The sequence below is a fragment of the Zalophus californianus genome, chromosome 4, assembly GCF_009762305.2.
Source record: "Zalophus californianus isolate mZalCal1 chromosome 4, mZalCal1.pri.v2, whole genome shotgun sequence".
NCBI lineage: Eukaryota > Metazoa > Chordata > Mammalia > Carnivora > Otariidae > Zalophus > Zalophus californianus.
This window is the reverse complement of record NC_045598.1, coordinates 4,505,810-4,532,138: the sequence shown is the minus strand read 5'-3', so window position 1 is coordinate 4,532,138 and position 26,329 is coordinate 4,505,810. Positions and strand designations below refer to the sequence as shown.

General features: G+C 42.9%; 1 protein-coding gene across 2 annotated transcripts in view; it reads left to right on the top strand.

Annotated features, from left to right (window-relative positions):
- DNAJC11 (DnaJ heat shock protein family (Hsp40) member C11) overlaps positions 1-26,329 on the top strand; it is a 73,498-nt gene that overhangs the window by 11,736 nt on the left and 35,433 nt on the right. For both annotated transcript variants that reach the window (XM_027607798.1, XM_027607809.1), the window contains exons 2-4: positions 14,974-15,103; positions 17,133-17,206; positions 23,822-23,923. In XM_027607798.1, coding sequence (XP_027463599.1) covers positions 14,974-15,103; positions 17,133-17,206; positions 23,822-23,923 — 306 coding nt within the window. The remainder of the gene's footprint in view (positions 1-14,973; positions 15,104-17,132; positions 17,207-23,821; positions 23,924-26,329) is intronic.

Sequence of the window (26,329 nt, the reverse complement as noted above, 5' to 3'; positions counted from 1 at the left end):
AAAATGTAAATAAATACACGGAGAAATGTTCATCCTCAATAGTAAACATGCACTTTTTTTTTTTAAGATTTTATCCATTTATTTGACAGAGAACACAAGCAGAGCAGCAGACAGAGGGAGAGAGAGAAGCAGGCTCCCCACTGAGCAGAGATCTCTACATCGGGCTCAGTCCCAGGACCCTGGGATCATGACCTGCAGCGAAGGCATCCGCTTAACCAACTGAGCCACCCAGGCACCCAACAAAGGCAATTTAAAATAGAGTACCCATTTTTGTCTACCATGTTGACAAAGATTGTTTTCTTTCTAATGGTAGCACTGAGTGCTGATGAGATGAGTGTGCTAGCCCACCCAGCCAGGAGACAGGATCATTCCCTGGAGAAACTGAACCAGGAAGGCTTCAGATCCTAGCCATAGACACAGTAGAGGAGGAGAATGCACCCTTACAAAAGCAGGGAATATATGAGTGATTATATCCTGCATAGTGAGACTTAACAGCATTTTCCTTGTTCTCTGCGTCCTTCCCTGAAGAAACTGATCTATCAAAGAGAAAATACCACCAAATGAAACTTCCCGGTCTTCTCACAGGCATTTCACAAAGAAGCTCATCAGATGGCAAGGCCTGTTCACATAGAACTTCCAAATACCTCCTTATTATCTCACTGTTAGGTATAAATTGATAGCAAAGAACGTAAATATTTGAAGGAATGCTGCAATGTGAATTTCTAAGATAATGCAAACAGCAAAGAGAAATGAAGCAGGCAGACAGTGCAGGGCGTTTGAAAACTCGGTTGATTTCAGAGAAATAAGATATTACATATAAGAAATAACAAGGTGATACTTTTTTTTGAAAGATTTTATTAATGTATCTATCAGAGTGAGTGAGCACGAATGGGGGGAGGGGCTCCCAGCTGAGTGCTGAGCCCCACGCAGGGCTTGATCTCATGACCCTGAGATCATGACCTGAGCTGAGGGAATCAAGAATCCGTCGCTTAGCTGACTGAGCCACCCAGGCACCCCTGTATATTATTTCTTTTAAAAAGTATTACCTTGTTCTGGGGCGCCTGGGTGGCTCAGTTGTTTAGGCATCTGACTCTTATTTTGGCTCAGGTCATGATCTCAGGGTCCTGGGATTGAGCCCTATGACGGGCTCTGTGCTCAGCTGGGAGTCTCCTTAAGGATTCTCTCCCTCTGCCCCTCCCCTCACTTGCTGGCGCTTAAATAAATCTTTTAAAAAAATACATAAACAAAAGATTTTGGAAATTAAAAATAAAGATAGAAATAAAAATTCTATAGAGGGGCTGGAAGATAAAGTTGAGGAAATCTCCATGAAAGTAAAATTTAAAAATTAGAGACCATCTCTTACACATTAAAGTGAAATGAAGGCGAAGACATTATATTAATATGAGAAAAATTCTCAGAACTAAAAGATACAAGACTCTAGGGAGCCTGGGTGGCTCGGTCGTTAAGCATCTGCCTTCGGCTCGGGTCATGATCCCAGGGTCCTGGGATCGAGTGCCACATCGGGCTCCCTGCTCCACGGGAAGCCTGCTTCTCCCTCACCCACTCCCCCTGCTTGTGTTCCTGCTCTCGCTGTGTCTCTCTCTGTCAAATAAATAAATAAAATCTTAAAAAAAAAAAAAAGATACAAGACTCTAGGTGGAAAGGGCCAGTTAAGTAACTAGCACAGTGAGTGGGGGAGAAAAGACCCACCATACTAAGGGAGTCATTGGTTAGAGAGAGCATGCTAAAAGTTTCCAAACAGGGCACCTGGGTGGCTCAGTTGGTTAAGCGACTGCCTTCGGCTCAGGTCATGATCCTGGAGTCCCGGGATCAAGTCCCACATCGGGCTCTCTGCTCAGCGAGGAGCCTGCTTCTCCCTCTAACCCTCCCCCCTCTCATGTACTCTCACTCTCTCTCATTCTCACTCTCTCAAAATAAATAAATTTTAAAAATAAATAAATAAATAAAAGTTTCCAAACAGGTCACAAACAAAGGATTGGAAATTGGAATGACATTAACCTTTCTCAGCCATAGTACTATAAGCTAGAAGACAATGAAACAAACAATACAGTAAAAATTCTGAGGAAAAAATATTTCCAAGCTAGGATTCTATCTCAGCCAACTATTTATCAAGTATAAAGGCAGAATATAAGGACATTTTGAGGGGCCCCTCAAAATGTCAGTAGAGCCTGTGACTCTTGATGTCAGGGTCGTGAGTTTGAGCCTCATGATGGGTGTAGAGCTTACTTAAAAAAAAAAAATTTGAGATACGTGAAGTCTAAAAAATTTTTCCTCCCAACCAACCTTTGTAAAGGAAACTACTGGAGATTGAACTCTACTGAAATAAAAAGAAAACCAAGAAAGAGAAAGGGCATAGGGTACCAAAAAGAAGAGACTGACCCAGCAAAGATACCCTGGAGGATCGTGACAGGGAATCCTAGGATGAAGTTTGTTTCGCAAGCCTAACATTTGACGCAATGCAGAGATCTCTGGGAGGAATACCTCCCAGGGAAAAAAAACAAAACATGGAATTGTTGTTTTGTATTTTTGTATTGAAAAGATTAGAAATCTCTACTATAAGTTTACTTCGAGGAATTGAAGAATCTGTGATAGATACATAAAAAGCTTGCAAATGGAAAAAATGAGGCAATTCTTAACTCTAGGAAAAATTAAAAATAGTTTAGGAAAGAAATATAATCACAGTATACTGGTTCATTCAACTTAGAACTGTATTTACATAGTCATAATAAAATTTAAGTTTTTATGTAGTATTCCTCAGGCACACTGTAGACATTGAATCGTTTGTTTTTGTAAGTAAATGATTAGAAAGTGGGAAAAGAATTAAGTTTTTGAAAAGGCATTACAGGGGCGCCTGGGTGGCTCAGTTGTTAAGCGTCAGCCTTCTGCTCAGGTTATGGTCCCAGGGTCCTGGGATCGAGCCCCGCATCGGGCTCCCTGCTCGGCGGGAAGCCTGCTTCTCCCTCTCCCACTCCCCCTGCTTGTGTTCCTGCTCTCGCTCACTCACTCTCTGTGTCAAATTAAAAAATATATATATATTTCATATTGATTTGAATCAAAGTTGTGAAAACTATAGAAAGGAGGGGAAAGAGAAACAGAAGTGAAAGAGAACCAAATTCATGAGTAGATTAAATCTAAACTTTTTAAAATTAAGGGTATAAGCATAAGCATAGGATTTAGAAATGAGGAAAATGCTGAGAGATTTTAAAGTACTTCTCACTTGAGTGAGGATGAATGCTGTTTTGGTTGGGTAAGTCTAGTAGTTGCATTTATAAACTGTTTTATGTATCCCTTTGATAAAATTAAATTTTTAAATTTAAAATAATTAAATGTTAGACACAGAGAGCAGTTCAGCAGACTGAAATGGAAATCTTATAGCCTTTAACCCAACAATTCTAGAAACTTATTTGCAAAAAGACAATCATGGATGCACACACAGTTTTAGTTGTAGGGATGTCCACTCCAGCCTTTTGAAAACATGAAAATTGTTCATAGGGAATCCTTATATAAACTGTGATAATGCCGTATTTGAAATACTATGCAGCCATTTAAGATGATATAGAAAATACTTGATGACCAATAAAAGCCACAAAAACAAAACCTCACAAAGACCTTTAACTGAAAGGGGGGGTGGGGTTATAAAATTCTATTACAGAAAAAAACAAATTTTTATTTTAAAACGTGTTATCTATATTTTCCATTTTATCCATGAAGAATATGTATACTTTTCTAATAAGTATAAAGGTTTTTTGAGGTAATTCAACTAGGAAAAACATAGCCATTGACTCATTTCTTTAACCTATTTTGACAAGAAGAATTGATGCCATTTTTATCTCTATGCCAGTGACAAAGCTTTTGTTCATATTTTTGAAAATGATGTTTATTTTGTTTCACATCCTCACCCATATTTAACATTTTCAGTCTTTTATTTTAGACATTCTAGTGGTTGTGTAGCGGTATCTACTTTTGTTTTTAATTTGCACTTCCGTAATGACTAACAATATTGAACGTCTTTTCATGTACTTATTAGCCATTCCTCTATCACCTTTGGCTGAAGTTTCTTTTTAAATCTTTTACTCATTATTTTATTGGGTTGTCTTCTTCAGTAAGAGCTCTTCATATATTTTGGATACAAGTCTATCAGATACATATTTTACAAATATTTTTCTTTCATTCTGTATAGGAAATCTTTAACTCAGGGTTAGAAAAATTATGTTTTTAGAAATTTTATGGTTTTAGTTTCACATTTAAGTCTTTTTCATTTTGAGGTTTTTTTTTTTCCAAAAAAAATTTTTAAAGATTTTATTTATTTAATTGACAGAGAGAGAGAGAGAGAGCACAAGTGGGGGGGAACGGCAGGCAGAAGGAGAGGGAGAAGCAGGCTCCCCGCTGAGCAGAGAGCCAGACTTGGGGCTCAATTCCAAGACGCTGGGATCATGACCTGAGCCAAAGGCAGATTCTTAACTGACTGAGGCACCCAGGTGCCCCTCAATTGTTTGTTTTTTTTTTTAAAGATTTTATTTATTCATTTGCGAGAGAGACAGAGAGAACAAGCAGGGTGAGAGGCAGAGGGAGAGGGAGAAGCAGACTCCCTGCTGAGCAAGGAGCCCGATATGGGACTCAATCCCAGGACCCTGGGATCATGACCTGAGCCGAAGGCAGACGGTCAACCATCTGAGCCACCCAGGCGCCCTCAATTGTTTAAATTGTAAAATACATGTAACATAAAATTTACCATCTTACCCGATTTTTACGGTTCATTGGTATTAAGTACATACATGATGTTGTGCAACCATCACCACCACCTGTCTCCTGAGGTCTTTTCATCTTGCAAAACTGAAATTCTTCCCATTACACAATAACTGTCTACTCCCCCACCCAAACTCCCTAGCAAGCATTATTCTGCTTTCTGTCTTTGATACTTTACTACTAGATACCTCATCTAAGCAGAATCATATAGTATTTATCATTTTGTAACTGGCTTATTTCACTTGGTATGTTACTTTCAGGGTTCATCCATGTTATAGCATGTGTCAGAATTCCCTGCCTTTTTAAGACTGAATATTCCATTGTATGTTTGTACCACATTCTGCTGATAAGCATTCATCTGTTGATGGACACTGGGGCTGCTTCCATGTTTTAGCTATTGTGAATAATACTGCTGTGAACATGGGTTTACAAATATCTGTTTGAGACCCTGCTTCCAATTCTTTTGGGTATATGCCCAGAAGTGGAATTGCTGAGTCATATGGCAAATCTGTTTTATTTTTTTTGAGGAATTACCACACTGTTTTCCATGAAAGCTATACCATTTTACATTCCCGCCAACAGTGTACATGAGTTCTAGTTTCTTCACATCCTTGCCAACACTTGTTATTATCTGTTTGTTTTATAATAGCATCCTAATGGGTGTGAAGTGGTATCTCATTGTAGCTTTGATTTGCATTTCCCTAATGATTAGTGATATTGAGCATCCTTTCATGTGCTTATTGGACATTATTGTATCTTCTCTGGGGAACTGTCTGTTCAAGTCCTTTGTCAATTTTTTAATTAGGTTGGTTGTTTTTGTTGAGTTTTAAGGATTCTTTGTGTATTCTGGATATTAATTCCTTATTAGATAATATGATTTGCAAATATTTTCTCCCATTCTATAGATTGTTTTTTCACTTTCTTGATAGTATCCCTTGATTTACAGAAGTTCTTAGTTTTGAGAAGTTCAGTTTGTCTATTTTTTCTTTTATTCTTTGTGCCTTTGATGTTATAATGAAGAAATCATTGCCACGACCAATGTAATGAAATTTTTGCCCTATGTTTTCTTCTAAGAGTTTTACACTTTTGCTCTTACGTTTAGGTCTTTCATCCATTTTTAGTGAATAAACTAATAAATGAATTCAGTGAAGTTACATGATATGAAGTCAACACACAAAAATCCACTGCATCAACTTTTATATATGGCGTTAAGTAAGGGTCCTACTCATTCTTTTACATGTGACTGTCCAGTTTTCCCCGACACCATTTGTTGAAAAAACTGTCCTTTCCCTATTGAGTAATCTTGGCACCTTGTCAAACATCATTTGACCATATATGTGAATGGGTATTAGTGGACCCTCTATCGTATTCTATTGGTCCACATATCTGTCTTTATTCCAGTACCACACTGTTTTGATTACCGTAGCTCTGTAGTAAGCTTTGACATAAGGAAATATGAATCCTCCAACTTTGTTCTTTTTCAAGATTATTTGGCTCTTTGAGATCCCTTGAGATTCTATGCAAATTCTAGGGTGGATTTTTCTATTTCTGCAAAAACTGTCATTGGGATTTTGATAGGGATTGTATTGAATCCTTTAGTTGCTTTGGGTAGTATTGACACTTTAATTGTCTTCCAGTACATTGATGTGGAATGTCTTTCTCTTTTTTTTTTTTATGTCTTCTTTAAATCTTTCAGTGGTGTGTCATAGTTCTCATAAAAAATCTTTTGCCTCCAAAAAAGAAAAAAAAATCTTTTACCTCCTTGGTTAAGTTAATTACTAAGGTTTTTTTTTTTTTAATGCTATTGTACAAGGAACTATTTTTCTTAATTTCCTTTCCAGATCATTGATTTTTAGTGTATAGAAATGCAGCTAATTTGTGTGTGTTGACTTTGTATCCTGCAACTTTGCTGAATTCATTCTTTAGTTCTAAAAGGTTCTTTTGTGTGTGGGTGGGTGGAATTGTTTGTTTTCTTCATATAAGATCATACAGTCTGGTAACAGATTATATTACTTTCCAATTGGATGCCATTTATTTCTTTTTCTTATCTAGTTGCTCTGGCTAGGACTTCCAGTACTACGTTGAATAGAAAAGCAGACATCCTTGCGTTGGTCCTGATCTTAGAGGAAAATGTTTCAGTCTTTCACCATTGAGTATGATGTTCACTGTAGATCTGTCTTCAGTTGTAAGAGCTCTTTATGGCTTTTATTATGCTGAGGTAGTTTCCTTCTGTTCCTAGTTTGTTGAATGTTTTCACCACGATAGGGTGTTGAATTTTGTCAGATGCTTTTTCTGCATCAATTGCGATGATTGGGATTTTTTTCTTTCATTCTCTTAGTGTAGTGTATTATATTGATTGATTTTTGCTGAACTATCCTTGCATTCCAGGAATAAATCCCACTCAGTCATGGTGTATAATAATCCTTTTAGTATGCTGAAAGTCTGCTAGTGTTCTGTTGAGAATTTTTGCATCAGTGTTCATAAGGGGTATTGGTCTGTAGTTTTCTTGTGCTGTCTTCTTCTAGCTTTGGTATGCATTTGGAAGCGTTCCCTCCTCCTCGCTGTTTTGGAAAAGTTGGAGAAGGATTGCGATTAATTCTTTAAATTTCTGATAGAATTCAGCAGTGAAGCCATTAGGTGCAGGGCTTTTTTTGCTTTGTCAAGAAGTCTTTGATTACGGGGCACCTGGGTGGCTCAGTCGTTAAGCATCTGTTTTTGGCTCAGGTCATGATCCCAGGGTCCTGGGATCGAGCCCCGCATCGGGCTCCCTGCTCAGTGGGAGGCCTCCTTCTCCCTCTCCCACTCCCCCTGCTTGTGTTCCCTCTTTTGCTGTCTCTGTCAAATAAATAAAATCTTTTTTAAAAAAGTCTTTGATTCGTAATTAAATCTCCTTACTAATTATAGGTCTGTTCAGATTTTCTGTTTATGATTTAGTCTTGGTATGTTTTGTATTTCCAGGAGTTTGTCCATTTCATCTAGGTTTTCCAGTTTGTTGATGGACAATTAATTGTTCATAGCACAATTTTTTATAACCCTTTTTCTATAGAATCACTAGTAATATCCCTACTTTCATTTCTGAGCTTAGTAGTTTGAATCTTTTCTCTTTTTGTCCTTAGGCAAGCTAGTTAGAGATTTGTCAATTTTGTTGGGAAAAAAAAAATTTTTTTTTTGAGAACCAACTTTTGGTTTCGTTCATTTTCTCAGTTGCTTTTTTATTGTCTATTATCTCTGCTCTGATCTTTATTATTTCCTTCTGCTAGCTAGCTTTGAGTTCAGTTTGTTCTTTTTCTAGTTCCTTAGTTATATATTGGGTCATTGGGATGAGGGAAACAAGGCTGGCTGAAGACAAAGCATAAGCTGACACCCTGCAACCTCCTCCCACCCCCCACTCCTGGGTGGGATGTGTGTGACATTTTCCAGGAATCTCCCAACTATCTTAATGTTAATGCCTTGCTAGAGGGGGGAAAAACAACCTTAACTTGACAATGGCAAGACCTCCAGTATCTTGTTGGTCCTCTTTAGCATATGAAAGTTCTTTTGAAACCTCCCTTTTTCCTTTAGGGCCGCCAGGAGTGCCTGAGGAATGCCACTCAGCTTGCCTTCTGTTCCCTCATCAGTTGATTTGTGATCTTTGCTGTTTTTTTAATGTAAACATTTATAGCTATAAATTTCCCCCACACCATTGCTTTTACTGCATCCTGTAAGTTTCGGTATGTTTTATTTTTCTTTCATCTCTGTTTTCTAATATCCCTCACGATCTCTTCTTAGTTATCTAAGAATGTGTCATTAAATTTCCACAAATGTGTGAATTTTCCAGTTTTTTTTTTTTAAGATTTTATTTATTTGAGAGAGAGAGCGCGCGCGAGCACACAGAGGGAGATGGAGAAGGAGAAGCAGACTCCCCGCTGAGCAGGGAGCCCAATGCAGGACTCTATCCCGGGACCCTGGGATCGTGACCTGAGCCAAAGGCAGACGCTTAAACCAGCTGAGCCACCCAGGCGCCTCCAGTTTTCTTTCTGTTACTGATTTCTAACTCCATCCCATTGTAGTTGGAGAAGACACTTAGGATATCCATCTTTTTAAATCTATTGAGACTTAATTGATGGCTGAACATATATCTTCTTGCTGTATTGGTACCCCCATCCCATCACCTTACTAAAATCACTTAGTAGCTTTTTAGGTTCTTTATGACTTGACTTCCCACCACATGACATCCCATGTGCACACATCCCAGTGCATGTTCTCTTGTCATGAGTAGAATATTCTGTACATATCTATTAGATCTAGTTGGCTTAATGTGTGGTCCAGGTCCTCTGTTTCCTTCCTTTTGTCTGGTTATTCTCTACGTTATTGAAGGAAAATATTGAAATTTTACCGTTATTGTAGAACTGTCTATTTTTCCTTCCAGTTCTGTCCATTTTTGCCTCATATATTTTGACAGTCTGTTATTAGATAACAAATAGAATTGTTACATGTTCTTGCTGTATTGAACCTTGGATTGATATATGTATTGTCCTTCTTTGTTTCTTGCAAAGTTTTTTCGTTTAACGTCCATTTTGTCTGACGTTAGTAAGGCCAGCCCTGTCTTTTGGTGACTGTTTACAAGGAGTGTTTGCCTGCCCTTTCACTCCTCAGTTCTTGAGTCTTTGCTTCTAAAGTAAGTCTTCTGTAGGCAGCAACAGTTGGGTCATTTTTTTTTTCATTCATCCTGCCAATCTCTGTCTTTTTATTAGAGAATTTAATCCATTGGCATTTAAAGTAGCTATTGATAAGGAGGGCCTTATTTCTGCTGTTTCGCTATTTCCTTTCTATGCCCTGTATCTTTTTTTGTCCTTTGTGTTCCAAATTATGGTCTTTTGTGTTTAGCCAGTTTTTTATAGTGAAACGTTTAACTGCTTCTAGTTTCCTTTCTTTTTTTTTTTTAGATTTTATTTATTTGACAGAGAGCGAGAGAGGGAACACCAGCAGGGGGAGTGGGGGAGGGAGAAGCGCCACTGAGCATGGAGCCTGATGTGGGGCTCAAACCCAGGACTCTGGGATCATGACCCAGGCCGAAGGCAGATGCTTAACGACTGAGCCACCCAGGCGCCCTTCATTTCCTTTCATATGTATTCTGTGATTTGTGGGTACATGTAACATCCTAACATTCTAATTGAATTTATACCAACCTAACTTCTGCAATGTTGGAAAACTCTGTTCCTCTACGGCACTGCCCCACGTCTTTGAGTTACTGATGTCACAGAATTACATCTTTATACGTTGGGTGTCCAAAAGGTAACCTAGAATTGTTTGGGTTTTTTTTAAGATTTACTTATTTTAGAGAGAGAGAGTGCGCCGCGCACACAAGTGGGAGGGGCAGAGGGAGAGGGAGAGAGAATCCCAAGCATATTCCCTGCGGGAGCCCGACAGGGGCTCCATCCCACAACCCTGAGGTCATGACCTGAGCTGACACCAGGAGTCAGACACACAGCCAGCTGCGCCACCCAGGCACCCCATCTAGTAATTGTGTTTTATAATGCTTTAGTTTCTTACGTTATGTAGAAACAAAATGTGAAGTTACAAGCCAGAGTTACAAAGGACTAGCCTTTAGTCTAATAATTTTTTTTAACGTGTCAGTCACTTAAATTATTAAGAAAACAAAATGTGGAGTCAGGACCCGTTTTCACGGCAACACAAGCTTTTATAATTGCCCGTGGGTTTAACCTTTACTGAAACCTTTACCTCTTAATATGGCTTTGAATCACTGTCTAGTACCCTTTCCTTCCAGCCTGCAGAGCTCCCTAAAGCATTTCCCGCAGGGCGGGTTTAGTCGTAAATGAACTCCCTCAGAGGGCTTTTATCTGTTTTTGTTTCTCTGAAGGTCTTCATGAGCCCCCTACATATGATGCAAGGTAAGGGTCAAGGTTCGTTTTTCTGTATATGTATGTTCCTTTCTTTCAGCATCATGTATTAAAAAGATATCTTTTCCCCATTGAACCACCTTGACATCTTTGTCAAAAACCACCTGGCTGTGTATAGGGGGTCGATTTGTGGACTTGCCTTTGTGCCATTGACTTAACACATCTTTCACCAGTACCACAGTGTCTCAATTCCCAGAGCCATGTAGTAAATCTTAAAACCCAGTAATGGGAGTCCGCCAGTTCTTTTTCATCTATTTTGGCTAATAAAATAACTAGGAAAATTAAATTTCTTTTTCTCCATATCCTTTATTTTTCCACATGAATTTTAGAATTAGCTTGTCAATTTCTACAGAAAAAGGCCTGCTGGGATTTTGGGTTGCATTGAATCTGTAGCTTGTTTTGGGAAAATGTGGCATCTTAATAATATTGACCCTTCAGGTACATGAAGACGCTTTTATTCCTGTTTCCAGGCTGTAATTTCTGTCAGCACTGTGTTGGGGTTGCCCGCAGACATGTCCTACACAGACTCGTTACATCCATCCCTAAGCAGTTTGTATTTGTTGATGTACTCTAAACAGTACTGTCGTTTTAAATTTCAGTTTTTAGATTGTAGAAATAAATTGATGTTTGCATGTTGACCCTGTACTCCATGACCTTGCTGTAACATCACTTAGTAGCTTTTTTTGTAGGGTCTTTGTGATTTCCCATGTAAGTGATATCTGCAAATACAGAGTTTTACTTTTTCCTTTCTATTCTGTAAGCCTTTTATATTTGTGCCTTATTGCAGGAATGACATTTTTGTACCGTATAGCATCGAATCCAACCATTTTAACAGACCACTAAACTCTATGGTCAGGTCACAGAGGACCTTTTCACTGTGAGTTTTATGATCTATGAGGTTGAATTTATAATAGATTTACTTTACATTAAAAATAGAACCAGATGATTGAGATGATGAAACTTCTCAGACTTAAAAGCACAATACACTTCTTAATTTTATATAGGATTTTAGAAATGAGTATGCAACTGTAGGTTTCATTTTTAATGATACCACAGATTTTGAAATATCAGTGTTTTTGTGATAAAGAGTTTATCATTTATGAGATACCGACCCAGTGACCTTAGCTATTCAGTTATGATGAAAGGCCCAATCTAACCTTCTATTGAATGTAATATTTATTAAAAATGAAACTTCTTGTTTCTATTACTTAATCAATAGCACATTAAGCCACTTATTAATATGATTACAGAAGGTCTTGCAGATTAGATATTCTACCCCCTTGTCATCTAGTTTAATTTTAACAACCAGGAAACAGCAGCCTAAGCTAGAAGTCAGCCAAATCTGTCTCATTGTGCACTTGTAACTTTTATGAGATGCTGGAAAGAACGATTAAAATTTGCAGGGAGAAAATAATCTGTAATTGCTCTTTAGGAAGGAACAAGCCCCTTTTACATCATTACATAGGTAAACCTACCTGGAGAAGATCTGTTTTATTTAGTTAACTATTATTTGCCTAAAACAATGAGGTTTGGTACAGGGGGCATATTGGCCAAGTGTGGCAAGAAGTGCATTGCATGATTGATGTTGGCAGGGAAAGAAGCCAAGGGTAGGAGAAAAAAAAGATTTGCAGACACGGGAATGTTGACGCACATCTCTTCTATGGAGTCTCGTGTTTTTTACTGAAACAACATACGTCTGCAAGAGGGCACATGTCGTAAGCATGCAGCTCGGTGAATTTTCACAAATGGACTGCTTCACGAATGAGTGTTCCTGCTACCCCATGCCAGGGTGACGCCTTCTCTCTGATTTGTTCCAGTTTCGGGAGGTTTTGAGCTTCACTTTGGGTTATGATAGCTGGAGTGATCAGATCCCTACTGTGTGCACAGCATTTCTGAACACTATACAGGTCTTACTTCATTTGTTCCTCACAGTGACTTTGAGAAGAGAGGTACTTATATTCCACAGTTGCAAGTTGAGAAAACAAGGAAAAGGTTTTATAAGAGCCACATATTGTAAGCTTGTGCTGTGTGTCGGGCACTCTACGAAGCCCTGTATGGTCACACACTCATTTTGTTGTCTCCCCATCCCTGAGAGTTGTCTCCTTTTGCAGGTGAGCAAGCACGCTAAGGGTCGGAAAGCTCATTTGCCCCAAAACCTGTGTTCTTCACCAATAAACTTGGAGGTCGGTGTGTCACCACAGAGGAAATCTTGTAGATGAGCAGATGGAGAGAAAGACGGAAGGCAGCCAACTACCAGTTGTTCGATAGTGTAATTCTCAGAGGCTGCACCAGAGAAAAGAAGGAAGAAAGACAGTAGTGCTAGAATGGGGCAGACATCTGCCTGATTTTTAGGAGCCAAGGGATGCTCAGTCAACAAGGTCTTCGACCCTCTCCAAGGAGCTGCTAATTTAAAACTGTGCGTTGTTGAGTCTCTGTCAAGACAAGCAGTGAAGGTCTGTGTCTGGTTTAAACCACAGGCTGAGGGGCTCACAGATAGCTCTTTCTTTTCTGGATAACAAATCATGTGAAGCCAGAGCTGGAAAGGCTCAGAGAGGTCAGCCAGCCAGCCACCTCCTCCCCAGAAGAAGCAGCTGTGGGCCTAGAGGTGAAGACATCGCCTGGAGGGCACTGAGGGGCACTGGGCACGTGTGACTGACACATCTTACCAGTCACATGCAGTGTCTTCCTTTGGAGTTCTTAAGAATTCCTTGTTTGAAACCTCTAGTAGGGGCGCCTGGGTGGCTCGGTTAAGCATCTGCCTTCGGTTCAGGTCATGATCTTGGGGTCCTGAGATCGAGCCCCGCATTGGGTTCCCTGCTCAAGTAGGGAGTCTGCTTGTCGCTCTCCCTCTGCCCCTCCCCTCCACTTGTGCTCGCTTGCTCACTCTCAAATAAATAAAATCTTTAAAAAGAAGAAAACTTCTAGTAAACGTGCACAATGTTGCTGATTTTCTAGCATGTGAATAACTTAATTTCATATAAAGCATTTAAATTTTGTGCCAAAAATTATTAAAGTACAATAAAGTTTTGCCTTTTTTCCTTAGTGAAAAAAACTCGTGAGTCCTGGAATTGGAAGATACTGAAAAGTTGTAGAAATTATAGAAGAACATGGTGTAACATGTTCCCTTATACCTTGATCTCTTGATTAGTCCCTGTGATGGTTCTCCCTGCAGATACATGTTCTGAGACCTCCTCCTAGAGCAGTGTTGGTCCCAGCATTGTCACCTGGGACCTGGTCCCAGTCCTCTGCCCAGATGGCTGGTTTTTCAGGCCCCTCTGGCATGTTGTCGGCAACCCAGAAATGGGCTTCTGTTGTCAAAATGGTGAGGGAGTTGCCTCCCAAAATAAAATGTTCTTTACTTGACCGATCATCTGGATAGAGCTGCGCATTCAGAGCATCGCCTCTGATGGACCAGAATGGTCCCTGAGGCTGATACAAAATCAGACCGAGTACTTCCCAAAAACAGGCCCAAGGGGCTAGCCAGATAGATAGCTCAGAGTCTGTTCCTGAGGACTCCTCGGTGGCTGTGTGGCAGGCAAAGTAGAATGTGGGTTTTGTCCTTACCCCACATCCCTCCCTTCTGTGTGGCTAAAACACATGTGGAGTCCATTTTATTTACTCCGTATCATCTGTTCTTCACCTGGTACATGTTCTCCCTCAAACTGAGGATGTGTGAGGACTGGGGAGCCGCGTGTGTTGGGGAGGGGTCTTTTGGGTTTGGGAAGGAGGGCTTTTGTTTCTACTGAGGGATTGCAAAGCATTTTTGCCTGCTTTCTACACTACCTTTTGGAATTAGAGGTTGAACCGGGGCCATATGTTGGCTTTACAATTTTATTTGTCTTTGATTTTTTAAGGGTAAATATTCACTGAGTTTCCTTTGTCGGAAAACTGAATAAGATCATGGCATTTCTGTCTAGTGGTGTACAGCTTTTTTCCTATCTGAACCAATTTTCTGTTAAGAGTACCTTAGTATGATTTATTTCAAATAACTTAGGTTAAAAAGTAAGCGGTCTCTGACGTTTTTCATTTCAGCTCAGAGCACAATGAACCAGTATTAGAGACCCTTCTGATAGCAGCATTTCCCAGCAAAACACAGTTGCCATTGATGTCCATAATTGATCACTTTATTAACTGTGGAAAAAAAGAAGCCTTATTGAAGCAATAAAGCATAACTTCATTATGTCCCGTGTGCAGAGAGCAGACAGGTTGGAAAGTGGCTGACAGGCTCCCATTTCATGGCTGATTCTGATAATGATAATATTTAAGGAGCATTGATTGTTCTCTAATTGGATTTTTCTTTCTATAGGCCTCTTCTGAAGAGCTGAAAGCTGCCTACCGGAGGCTGTGTATGCTTTACCATCCCGACAAGCACCGAGACCCAGAGCTCAAATCACAAGCAGAACGACTGTTTAACCTTGTTCACCAGGCTTATGAAGGTCAGCAGAGGGCTTGGCTTCACACAGACGCCCTGGAAGCAGCTGCTCGATTTTTAAGAGACTTGATTTGTAGAGGACAGAAAGAGAGTCCTTAGAGGTATATAAGAGGAGGTTAGGTTAGTGCTTTTTTACTGACAGGGTCCTTTGAAAGAGTAGTATTTTGCTTTGGAAATCAATATGTGGCCAGTAAGTGGGCAATGAGAGCGCGGGCAGAGCAGAAGACAGGGTCTGGGCTGCAGGGAGCACTCGGGCTCTAAATCGCTCGCTGGCTTTCTTCTAAAGGGAACTCTTAGAGGTAAAAGGCTGATCGCTACCGACAAGCCTTCTTTGTTCTCTTTTTTTGAGAAGATGTACAGGAACATTTTTTCCTCTGACCCTGACTTTATTGGCTCCGGAGCATTCAGTTAGGAAAGGTTCTAACAAAAGGAGGAAAATGATCTTAAGAAGGCCAACAGGAGGTATAATCAAGTAATGCAGGGTTTTATGCTTACATCTCAGGTACTTCAGAAAGAAAATTTTGTGATGTATTTGTGTATGAAACGTTCAAGTCACTGATAGGTCCCCAGTTTCTGTTGCAGATGGTGGCGAAGCTCTAGCCACGTGGTGGTGGTGTTCACATTAACAACGTGAATGTCCTCAACGCCCCTGAATCAGACACTTAAAAGTCGCTGAAATCGATTCTCTGTTATGCATATTTTGCCACAGTTTTAAAATAAAAATTAAAAAATAATAATTCACTCTTAGGGTACGCACCAAGTAAAATAAGTTGATTATTCAGAGCCATTTGGTAATTTGCTCCTTAGACCAAAAATTAGTAATGTGTTTCTTTACAGAATAAAGACTTCTCGTTGCAGACGTAAGAGCATATGCTGTATTTCACTTTATGGTTTTACCATAAAATTAGATTTTACTGAGGAGTAACAACTTGGGCCATGGCGCATGGCGCATGTCTGAGCTCAGTGGTGGGTCTTCAGCGGACGTAACTCCAGTCAGACCACTTCCACGGCGGTCCTGACCAGAAGCCTGGTCCTTCTATCATATTCTGCTGTCTGAATGGCTGCATTAATCTTACTGCTGTCCAGATTACCCACATAGCCCATTTGTGTGGTTCTGGAGATTCAGGGAAGAGTTAACAGAAAACCCTCGTGGAGCTTATAGAAATGCTGCGACAGCAGACCTGGCCCCAGTGTTCGTCCTGACGGAGAGACCAAAGCAGAGCTGTGAATAAATAATTCCCTATGAAATCCTACAGATTAGCTCGAGAAGTCTGCGTCCCACATTTTCCAGTGGTCAGCATTTCTTTCTTCCCCATTAGATTTGAATATGGATAGAATCATGTACATCATTTTTTTAATTAGGCCTAAAAATATACAGGAAGTCTCAAGGGAAACAAGATTCAAAGGTCTTGATCAGAAACTGGCAGAGGAGAAGGGGGACAACTGTTAGATTTCCTGACACTTATGTTCAGTTTGGACATCCTTCCAGTAGCTCCGTCCCTCACTGATGTGGCTGCCACCATAGTTGACAGGTGTTTGTGGCTTTAAATGATTTATAAAAAAGAGGAAAGGTGGGGGGGAGCCTGTCTTAGGAGTTAGTGAAACTCTGCAGTAGAGCAAATAATAAATCGCCTTTTTCTACAATCAGAGCCTGTCTAAATAAGCTTTAGAAACTGGAATTAACTCTTTCAAGCCCAGGTCCATTATAGACTACGGCAGAAACTTAATTCTGTTAAGTTAAATGTAATTCTGTTAAATTCACCCTAGTGATACTAGGGTGCAGCCTCCGTACCTCACAATTAAGAGTAGCTTGGACACAAAAAAAACAGTATTTCTCATCTGTGTCCACCTTTCAGCACATCCTAGATCAGATCTGAGGGGCAGTTAGGAGGAAAGATGCACAGGAGACGTATCTTTCTCAGCTAGATTGGGGTTGGACAGGGAAGAAGAGGTGGACTTACCTGATGATGATGTTGCCAGGTCTGAAAGGAGAATTCCGTGCTCTCTAAACATGCATGATTCTTAATTTGCAGTGCTCAGCGACCCCCAGACCAGGGCCATCTATGATATATATGGGAAGAGAGGACTGGAAATGGAAGGATGGGAGGTAAGAGAAACCGCACGTCCAGTGCCCCAGAGGAGTCCTCACACATCTACAGAACAACCGCCCTCCAGTCCCACACCCTGGGATCATGTGTTTGAGAATACTGGGAGACGCTAGAATCCCTTCCTCACTGGTATTTTGGTCTCAGAGACTGAGTTCTAAGCTCGGCTATGCCTCTGCATACCTCTGTTTACTTGGGCAGGTCAGTCATCCAGCTTGTCCTCAGTGTCCTGACCTGTCAGGTAAAAAGCAAAGGGTATAGACCCTGCCAGTAATTCCTAACCCCGGGGAGGGCACAGGCCGGTTGGAGGGTTGATGGAAAATCGTTTCTGCAGAGCGGAGTTCTGTCTCCACATGTATTTCCTGCCACCTGGCGCGGTTCTGTGCCCTCTCTCTGCCCCAGCTTACCAGTAACTGCATCTGGGACGTGTTCGTGTTGGTCATGTGTTGTGCGTATGAACAAAATGGAAGCAGGGAAAAGTTGAGAACTGCTGGATTAAATTGCCCATCATGAAATAAGCTCCCCCTGGCAGCCATGCTGTATGAAGACAATCACTAAAATCACACGATTCTGTGCTCCTTCACTCGGCTGCTGCCTCCATCAGAGCCTCGCACACGTCCACGTTACTGTCTGCAGCAGGAAGGCACGAGGATTAAGTGGGAAAACGTATATGAGAATTAGTGGAAAAACTCTTAAGTTGCAATAAGAACGTGTAGGTTGTTATGATTTAATTTCATTAAAGAAACTTGGTTCTGATGCCCAAGAAATGGTGGGAGTCTGTTAGCGTTAAATTGGCCGTCGCTGATTTCTCTCTCATCACCGTATAAATTACCCTTGAAGTTTTTTTGGTATTTAATCTCAAGCCTGTAAGCCTGTCTCCTCTAACTAGCATCAGAGTCTTCTACAGGCCTTCAGATAAGGAGTACAAGAGAAGCGACACGGGTTCTAGGTCCCTTGCCACTGCTGCTTAATATTGGTTGCTTACGGGCCATCTTGTACCCGTGGCCAGGTTTTGGGTGCCCACACAATAAATTGTAGTTGCTAGCGTTTAAAAATGGGAGGTTTTGCATAAACATCCAATTGTCTATCTTCTCTTGGAAAACTCAGAAAATCTGGTAGCAGTGTCTCTGAAGTCCCCTGTGAGGAGCCTCTGCCCCGTGAGTGGGCTCTGCTATCACCCGTCCCCGCACTCACCGCCTCCTGTCGTCTTACAGCTGGACTGCCCTCCGTCCATCTGTCCCACCTGGCTCCAGCAGGCATTTCATCCCTGGCCTTTGGCTCAGTGGAGACAGCAGTGCTTCACATCACACTAAGTTCACTGTAGCAAAGCGTTAGGTCTAATAGCTTAGCATTTTTCCATCCTGAAAGGAAAATAGAGTCCCGTTGTATTTACCAACTTTCTCCTCACCCTTTGTATGCTTGTTCAAGCTCCCTTGTTTTTTGAAGACCTGGGTCGGTTACAGTTTCTCATGGGTGCAGTCAGGGCCACTGAAAGGCTGGAGGCCCCCCCCTTCAGAGTCTGGGTTGTTAATTCCCAGCAGCATCAGCCCGATTAATGGGGCGGCAGGGTGACATCTTCCTGGCAAAATACTGCGTTGTTTCCTATCGCCAAACCAGATTATCTCCCCATTAGAAACAAAGCAAAGCAAAACCACACACACAGTAATGATTATAAAAGTGTGTAGGCAGTCACAGATGGTGAATGGATAAGCTTTTATATTCAGATATTTTAGTAAGCTACTTTATAAGGAAATCAAGTTCTCATCGATCAGAATTGGCTTTTTTTTTTTTTTTTGCACTGATACTGAGCTTTCACTGAAGATAAAAATGCCTTCAAGGAAGAGCACTTGAAGAGACCTCCCCAGATATTTACTAAGAAACGTATCAGTCCCTAACATACGTTGGGAAATGTAGCCCATTGTTCATGCTCTAAAGGAAGAGTCTCATGAACTCAAAAGTGTTCTGTGGGACTGGCTTTGTCACTCCTCAAGGAGACCCTCCCGCCCCTGCTGGTTAACATGAGGATTCCCCCGCTTCAGTCAGAGCATCTTCCCCCCCCCGGGAGGAACGGAGTTCCCTTCACGCTATTGTTACTGGTGTTCCTTGACTGTTCAACTTTTCTAAATTGCTCATAGTATCCACTGGCCACATAACTGTTAGTCTGAACATACGGGCAGTCGCTGAAGGAAGAGGGCACTGTCATAACCGTAGCACCTGAGACGCCTTTAGTCCTGAGATATCAGAGCTTGCCTTCTGTTGGTGGTGCTGGGGAGGAAATGTGAGCTTGTTCAGGCTGCACAAGATACTGGCTCTGCTTTCAGCCATTAGTAAGTTTTCAGGTTTGTTTTGGAGAGAGAGAGCAAGAGCAAGCAGGGGTTTGGGGCAGAGGGAGAGAATCCCAAGCAGGCTTCACACTCAGCATGGAACTTGATGGGGGGCTTGATTCCACAACCCTGAGATCATGACCTGAGCTGAAATCAAGAGTCGGACACTTAGGGGCGCCTGGGTGGCTCAGTTGGTTAAGCGTCTGCCTTTGGCTCAAGTCATGATCCCAAGGTCCTGGGATCGAGCCCCCCATCGGGCTCCCTGCTCAGCAGGGATCCTGCTTCTCCCACTGTCTGCCGCTCCCCCTGCTTGTGCACACATGCTCTCTCTCTGTTTCTCTCCATGACAAATAAATAAAATCTTTAAAAAAAGGAGGGGGGGGGGTCAGATGCCTAACCGACTGAGCAAACCAGGCTCCTACCCTTTCTTTTCCTTTAACCTTCAAGAGGCTTTGTCATTCTCTGGCAGGATTCCAAAGGAAGAAGATGCAGAGGTACAAGTGATCCCAGCCATTTTAGTTACCCAAGTTGGTTAGCGGTGTTTGTGCAATACCCATGTTGAAAATGAAATTGGCTTCAGAATGGCAGGCTTCACCTTTGAGCTGGGAATGCCTGGCGGTGTTGAAGCCGGTAACAGCGAGCCGGTGGAGTGGAGAGCGCGTTGACTCAGCACTGGCAGATGTTCGATCACATGCTTTGGCCCAGACGGCCCACGGTCTAGTTTTTGTCTGCAGCCCCTGACGGTATCCATGTCTCACTCTTCCCTGTATCCTTGCCGTCAGTCCTACAGTGTCTAAGGAAGTGACCTGCATTAGGAAGAGCTGCAGAATGGTCAAGGTCACGAAAACAAAGACTTAGAAGCTCTCACAGACTAAGGAGACGGGATGACAAAATGCAAGCCCAGAGCCTCGACTGGATCCCAGAACATACAGGGGGTGTTAGTGGAAGAGCTGGTGAAATCCAGAAAGTCCGGGTTCAGCTCCTAGGAGTGCTCTAGGGTTGGCACTGAGATTTGGCCGCTGTCCCGTGGCTGTGTGAGGTGTTAACATTGGGGGAAGCTGGGGGCAGGGTGTACAAGAATGTCCTGTACTGTCTGCAATTTTCCTAAAGTTCTAAGTAATTTTCTAAAATTAGTCCAAAACCAAAGTCAAGTAGCTAGAATCAGAATTTTCAGACCAGACAATCCCTCAGGAATCCTGTAGTTTAACCCCTTATCTATAGCCGGGCTCTGAAGCTTAGGGAAAGTGAAGTGATTCCCGCCCCCCCCCACCCTAGCCCAAGGCCGCCAGGAGGTTAGAGGCAGTGTGGGAGAGCCTGCCTTCTGTCCTTTCACCACACTGCCTTGCTTTTAGGGATCCCTGCCCCCTCTTCCACGGGGCAGATCAGTCTTCTGGCTAGCACAGGGACGGACCTAGTTGGTGAGTGGACGGTTAAGGTGAACGATACAGGTGTGTAGATGAAGGGGCTGCATGTGATCTGCTCTGTTATGGAAAATGTCTGGTATTTACCAGCTGGCGTACAGTTCCGGATGCTGTGTTCCTGGGTGCTTCTAGCTAAGGGTGGCTGAGATGGAGGAAAGTGACTTGAGGCTGGCTCGGTCTCCCTCCCTTCTCCACCATGGTGCACTGCGTGTAAAGGGCAGAGAGGACAAAGGATGTCTGTGGCCTTGGAAGCGGGACTCTGCCCTGCCCTGCCTAGCTCTTCACTGCTCTGGAGGTGCCAACCATCTTGACTTTGCAGTTAGCTCTGATTATGCACCAGCTGTTTGCCAAACCTATGTAAAATCGACTAGAAATGGAATGACTTCACACCTTTGGAATATTTGCCTCTTCAGCTTATCACAGAGTGTGGCAGAGAGAAAGGAATTTGCAGCTATTAATTCAGTCGGCAAAGGTCAGACAGCTCTAGAATTTCTGAAGACAAATCTTGTTCTGCTCTGGCCTCTGCGGAGCCTGACGCTTTCCAGTCTTTTAATTCCTGGAATCTTAGAAATCTGTGTATTTAAAAAATACCAGGAAAGAGGCATATTCATGGAGTCTGTGTTACTGGTTAAAGTTTGGCTCATCAAACTTGTGCTTAATCTGCATTATCAACACCAGTGTCCCGCTGGACAGAATATTCGGTGTGAAACCTTTTTGACCAGGTAGAATAGCCGGATTACTCCGGGACCCGTGGACAAGGTGCTTCCCATCCAGACCCTGCTTGACCTTGGTAATGCATCACCTGGATCACCACTGGCAGGTTCCGCAATCACTGGCCCGGCAAGTTGGGGTTCAGAGGTCATGAAGAATTTGTAAAATATTTTAAATCCTTTTTTCCTGATCTTTCTTGATATTCATGGTTAAATGGAGTAGTTGATGACTTGTATCTCCCTGAAGCTCCTTTGCTTTTTTTCCCCTGTGCTGAAGGGGGAAGCTGACGGGAGACAGGGATATGAGGGAAGCTGAAGCTCTGAGCACCCCCCCCCACACCCCTCTATCCAGGGTTAGGGATGTGGGATGGGTGCTCACGGCCTCGACTTCAGAGGACTGTCGGGGTGAGCCTCCGTATGGGTTCAGTACAACCGAGGATGGTGCTGTGAGACCACAGAGCAGTCACCTTCACCTGCTGTGCCATTGAGGTCTTTTGATTTGTTCTTGGATGATTTTTGTGTTTTTACTTTAAAACTTCCTTTGAAAGAATCCACTGCCCCCTTTTTAGTAATTATTGATTATATCAGGTTATTAGAGGGGAAAATGTTTTCTTTATTTTTTTTCTCTTTACTTCCTGAAAGCAGTAGTGAACAAATTTCACAGTTTTTTTGGATAAGCCAGTTTTTGTATTAATTTTTCTATATTGCTGAATAATAAAATCAAGGTGCACAAAAGCTAGAGTATGACCCATTTGTGTTAGAATATACATACACACACGTACATCTGTGTGCACAGAGGGTGTCTAGAAGGTACATGAAAACTAGATGTTAGCCTGTGAGAAGGAGGGTGGTGGAGAAGAGAGGGTGCTAGAGGCGAATTGCACTGTTTCCTTTATATCCTTCTGTACTATTTTGATTTTTTGCTGTAAGCGTGTATTTTTTTAAAACAATTTTTTAAACTTGTGATTTCCAGGATTGCTTCTTCTCACATCACCTCCCTTTTTAGCTGTTCTGTGAGCAGCCTCTCAAGGCTCCTCTGTATTTCTTCCACTGCCTCAGGGAATGTGCTCTCTGGGCTTCCCCCCCCGCCAGCTCCTGACTTTGTCCCACCCCAATTCTCAGTGTTTCTCACAGGCTATGGCACTTTGGACCCTAGAAATCATGTGGTGCGGTTTCTTCTTTCACAGATGTGGGGCCTGAGGCCCACGGTGGCCTTTCCTTGCCTATTCGAAATCTCTACTTTGTGATGAGCTAAGGAAAGCCAAGGTGGAATGCCTTACTTTCTCATCAGTTTGACATCATTGTGCAATCTCCAGTGTTCATGTGGTCTGCCCTTCAGTACCTGAGAACTGTTGATGCTAAGGTGCATCTTACATCATACGTTCTCAGGGTCATATCACAGTGTAGGGGGAAGAGTTGTAAAAAACGCCCAGGCCTGATGGCCGAAGACCACTTGGTCCAAGCTCAGAAGCATCTCTAGCGATGGTCCCAGCGCACTGGGGAGAGACGGCAGGACTTTGGTGGGCACCTTTGCCCTTCGCTTTCATCTTTAAGGTTTATTGTCTGCACTGGGACTCATTAGGAAGTTTAGACCATTAGACTTAAGGTGATGTGTTCTTGGGGAGCCTGGGTGACTCGGTTGGTTGAGCATCCGACTCTTGATTTCAGCTCAGGGTGGTGAGATCGAGCCCCACGTGGGGCTCTGTGCTGGGTGTGGAGCCTCCTTAAGATCTCTCTCCCTCTGCCTCTCCCTGCCACTGCCCACCCCATGCTCGTCTGTGAGCTCTCACTCGCTCTCTCAAAAGAAATAATTTAAAAAATAAGGTGACATGTTCTTTGTAAGATTCTTGCAGCCTCAGAGATCAGTTACTAAAACCAAGGAAGTCATGCTTCCGACTCTCCGGAGAGCTGAGGAAAACCATGGCCCTGGGGAGGGTGAGGGCAGAGCTGAGTGGGTGTGACCATGAGCCTCGCCTCACCAGGGCTTGTGTCCATGGGAGAAAACCCCATTGTGGGTGTCACTGCCGTTCTTAAAGTCCTGGGGAAAGGAACACGAGCCCGGGCCATGCGGACACGCCACAGTTAACGATGTCAGCTCTTTGTGTATGTTTTCCTCACTTTCTGGGTCCTTAACTGTCTCCTCCCCCTGACTGTTCCTGCAGGTGGTGGAAAGAAGGAGAACGCCGGCTGAAATCAGGGAGGAGTTTGAGCGGCTGCAGAGAGAGAGGGAGGAGAGGCGGCTGCAGCAGCGCACCAACCCCAAGGTAAGCCGGGCCCGAAATCGGTGATGCTGCTGGGGGTTTTAAAGTAATAACATACAAAATTGGTGGAACAAAATTTTGTTTATCTAAGTGGCATCTTTATGGAAAGCAGCTCTTGGTGGCTTTCACCAAAGATGCTGCTCAGGAGTTGGAGAAAAGTGTTTTCAACCATGTGCAGGGAAGACAAAACCAATCCCATGGTTCCCCAAAGCCAAGGAGACATCCCCGACAACAGCACAGGCCAGGTCCCTGAGACCCTTCCCTGCAGTCGAGCTACCCAAGCCCTTGATGGGTGACAGTCAGGGGACTCTATCAGGGAGAAGGCAGCCACCTGACCACACTGAGGCAGCGAGGTTCCCTGCACCACTTAGGACATGGGACATTTCCAAACTACCTTACACAGGGGCCCAGGCTTTTATCCTCCCTGGACAACAGTGCCGTGAACATCAGTCACGAGGTTCTTCTGGCAGCGATAAGATGACCCCCTTTAACTCGGTCAGGTCCCCAGGGGAGTTTGAGTCCTGTGACCTAACGATGTGCCTGAGTCTGAGAGCTACTGCTCAGTCCTGCATATGGTATCTTTGTCCTTTAATTTGTTAGGGAAGCACATTGTTCTGAGTGCATGCCCCAGCCTTATGGCAAATGGGATATGTCAGTCAATTTGAGGTACCAGATGTATGAATGGCTAATCAAATGTGGCCCGGTGTTCCTGTTCAGTGTGCTTGATAAGGGGACTCAGACTCCATCAGTGTGGCCAGGATGGCCTGGTAGGCAGCCTAAAAGTCTCCTAAAGAAAAAGAACAGATGCTAGTATACAACTGGGAAGTGTGATAATATGAACTTCTGATCAAATATATTCCAGAAAGTGGATTTTTTAAAGATTCCTACGGCATTTAGAGGACCATATATTCAGAACACTGCCATCTATTTGAAGCCTGCATTTCAAAGTATATTTATAAATGCCCACACCTCTCTTTTCTACCCAGCCTCCCTGCAACAGATGATGGTGTCAGTGGTGGAGAGCGGCTTTTGGTCATAGGCAGGTGGAGAATTGAAACACCAGCCAAGCTAACTCGGGGCGGGTGACATAGTTGGGAGCGCTAAAGATCTCTGAGGCGCCCTGAACCCATGCTCATGGGGTACCTTCGCGGAGCCAGTGGTCAGGGCCGCGCACTGTGAGGAGGTCTGGTTTGAGAGGCTGGCGTTGGCAGATGGAGTGAGGGTTGAGATGGGGTGGGAGCCTGGCAGGAGTGAGCTTTTGCTTTGGTATCTCTGCTCTGCTGGCTGGAGTTTTGCTGCATTCAGAGCAATGAAGGGGAAAGAGAACGTCATAGTAGCCTGAGCCTCTGTGTCCTACGATAAAATTGGCCATCTGGGTGTGTGCAGTGATTGCTTACTGGGATTCTGTGGAAATGTCTCCGGGCCATGTTTCTGTGGAATGAGGCAGCACGGCTGTGACCATTTCACACACGCAGGCAAGTTATTGTAAAATTCCTGATACTTTGCTACTTGCATAAACTGCTTCCAAATAAATAAGACATTTTCTAACCAGAAATCCTGAGTGATAACCAGATGTTGGCTATGCAGCTTTTCGAGGAGAGGTTTTGAGCTGGATCTTTTATTCCATTTCTGAGGGTTTTACTTTTCACGATAAGTGAAAGGGTTTGGAATGTTCTTATCCTGAGAAGACAGGGGCGATCTCCTCTTTTAAGAAAACCACAGGGGAAGGACACTACCGATGACCATCAGGCTCAGCACTGACCTGTCCCGAGGGACTGGCAGGCTAGGTACCATTTTTGGTACTGCCATCTGAAACTTGGACAGGTATTTCTCTCCGTTGTTACCAGTAAGAGTTTGTTGGGTGGGGATTTTCCAGTAGGATGTATGTACCAAGAACAGGCAAAGACGTCAGATGGGAAAAATCATAGATCGGAAATACTGACTCTGACACAGTGATGTGGGACCCAGAGCAAAGCACGTGACCTACGTTTAGTTTTCTTGTCTGTAAAATGAGGCCGTCTGGGGGCGCCTGGGTGGCTCAGTCCGTTGAGTGTCCGACTCTTGGTTTCGTCTCAGGTCGTGATCTCAGGGTCATGGGATCAGGCCCTGTGTCGGGCTCTATACTTGGCGCAGAGTCTCCTTGTCCCTTTCCCTCCTCCTCTGCCCCTCCCTCACTCGCTCACTCTCTCTCTCTCTTTTTTTCTCTCTCTCAAATAAATAAATACAATCTTTTTTTTTCTTTTTTTTTAAATGAAGCCGTCTGACCTTCCTAACTACCATACCAAGTTGGGATATGATTTTTAAAAACAGGAAATAGGGGTTAATTTAGTAGAGACAGACAAAGCTGCTGAATAAATCCATAGTGGTACTTGTTTGGTACTAGTGAGGTTAAGAATTCAATTTCGTTTT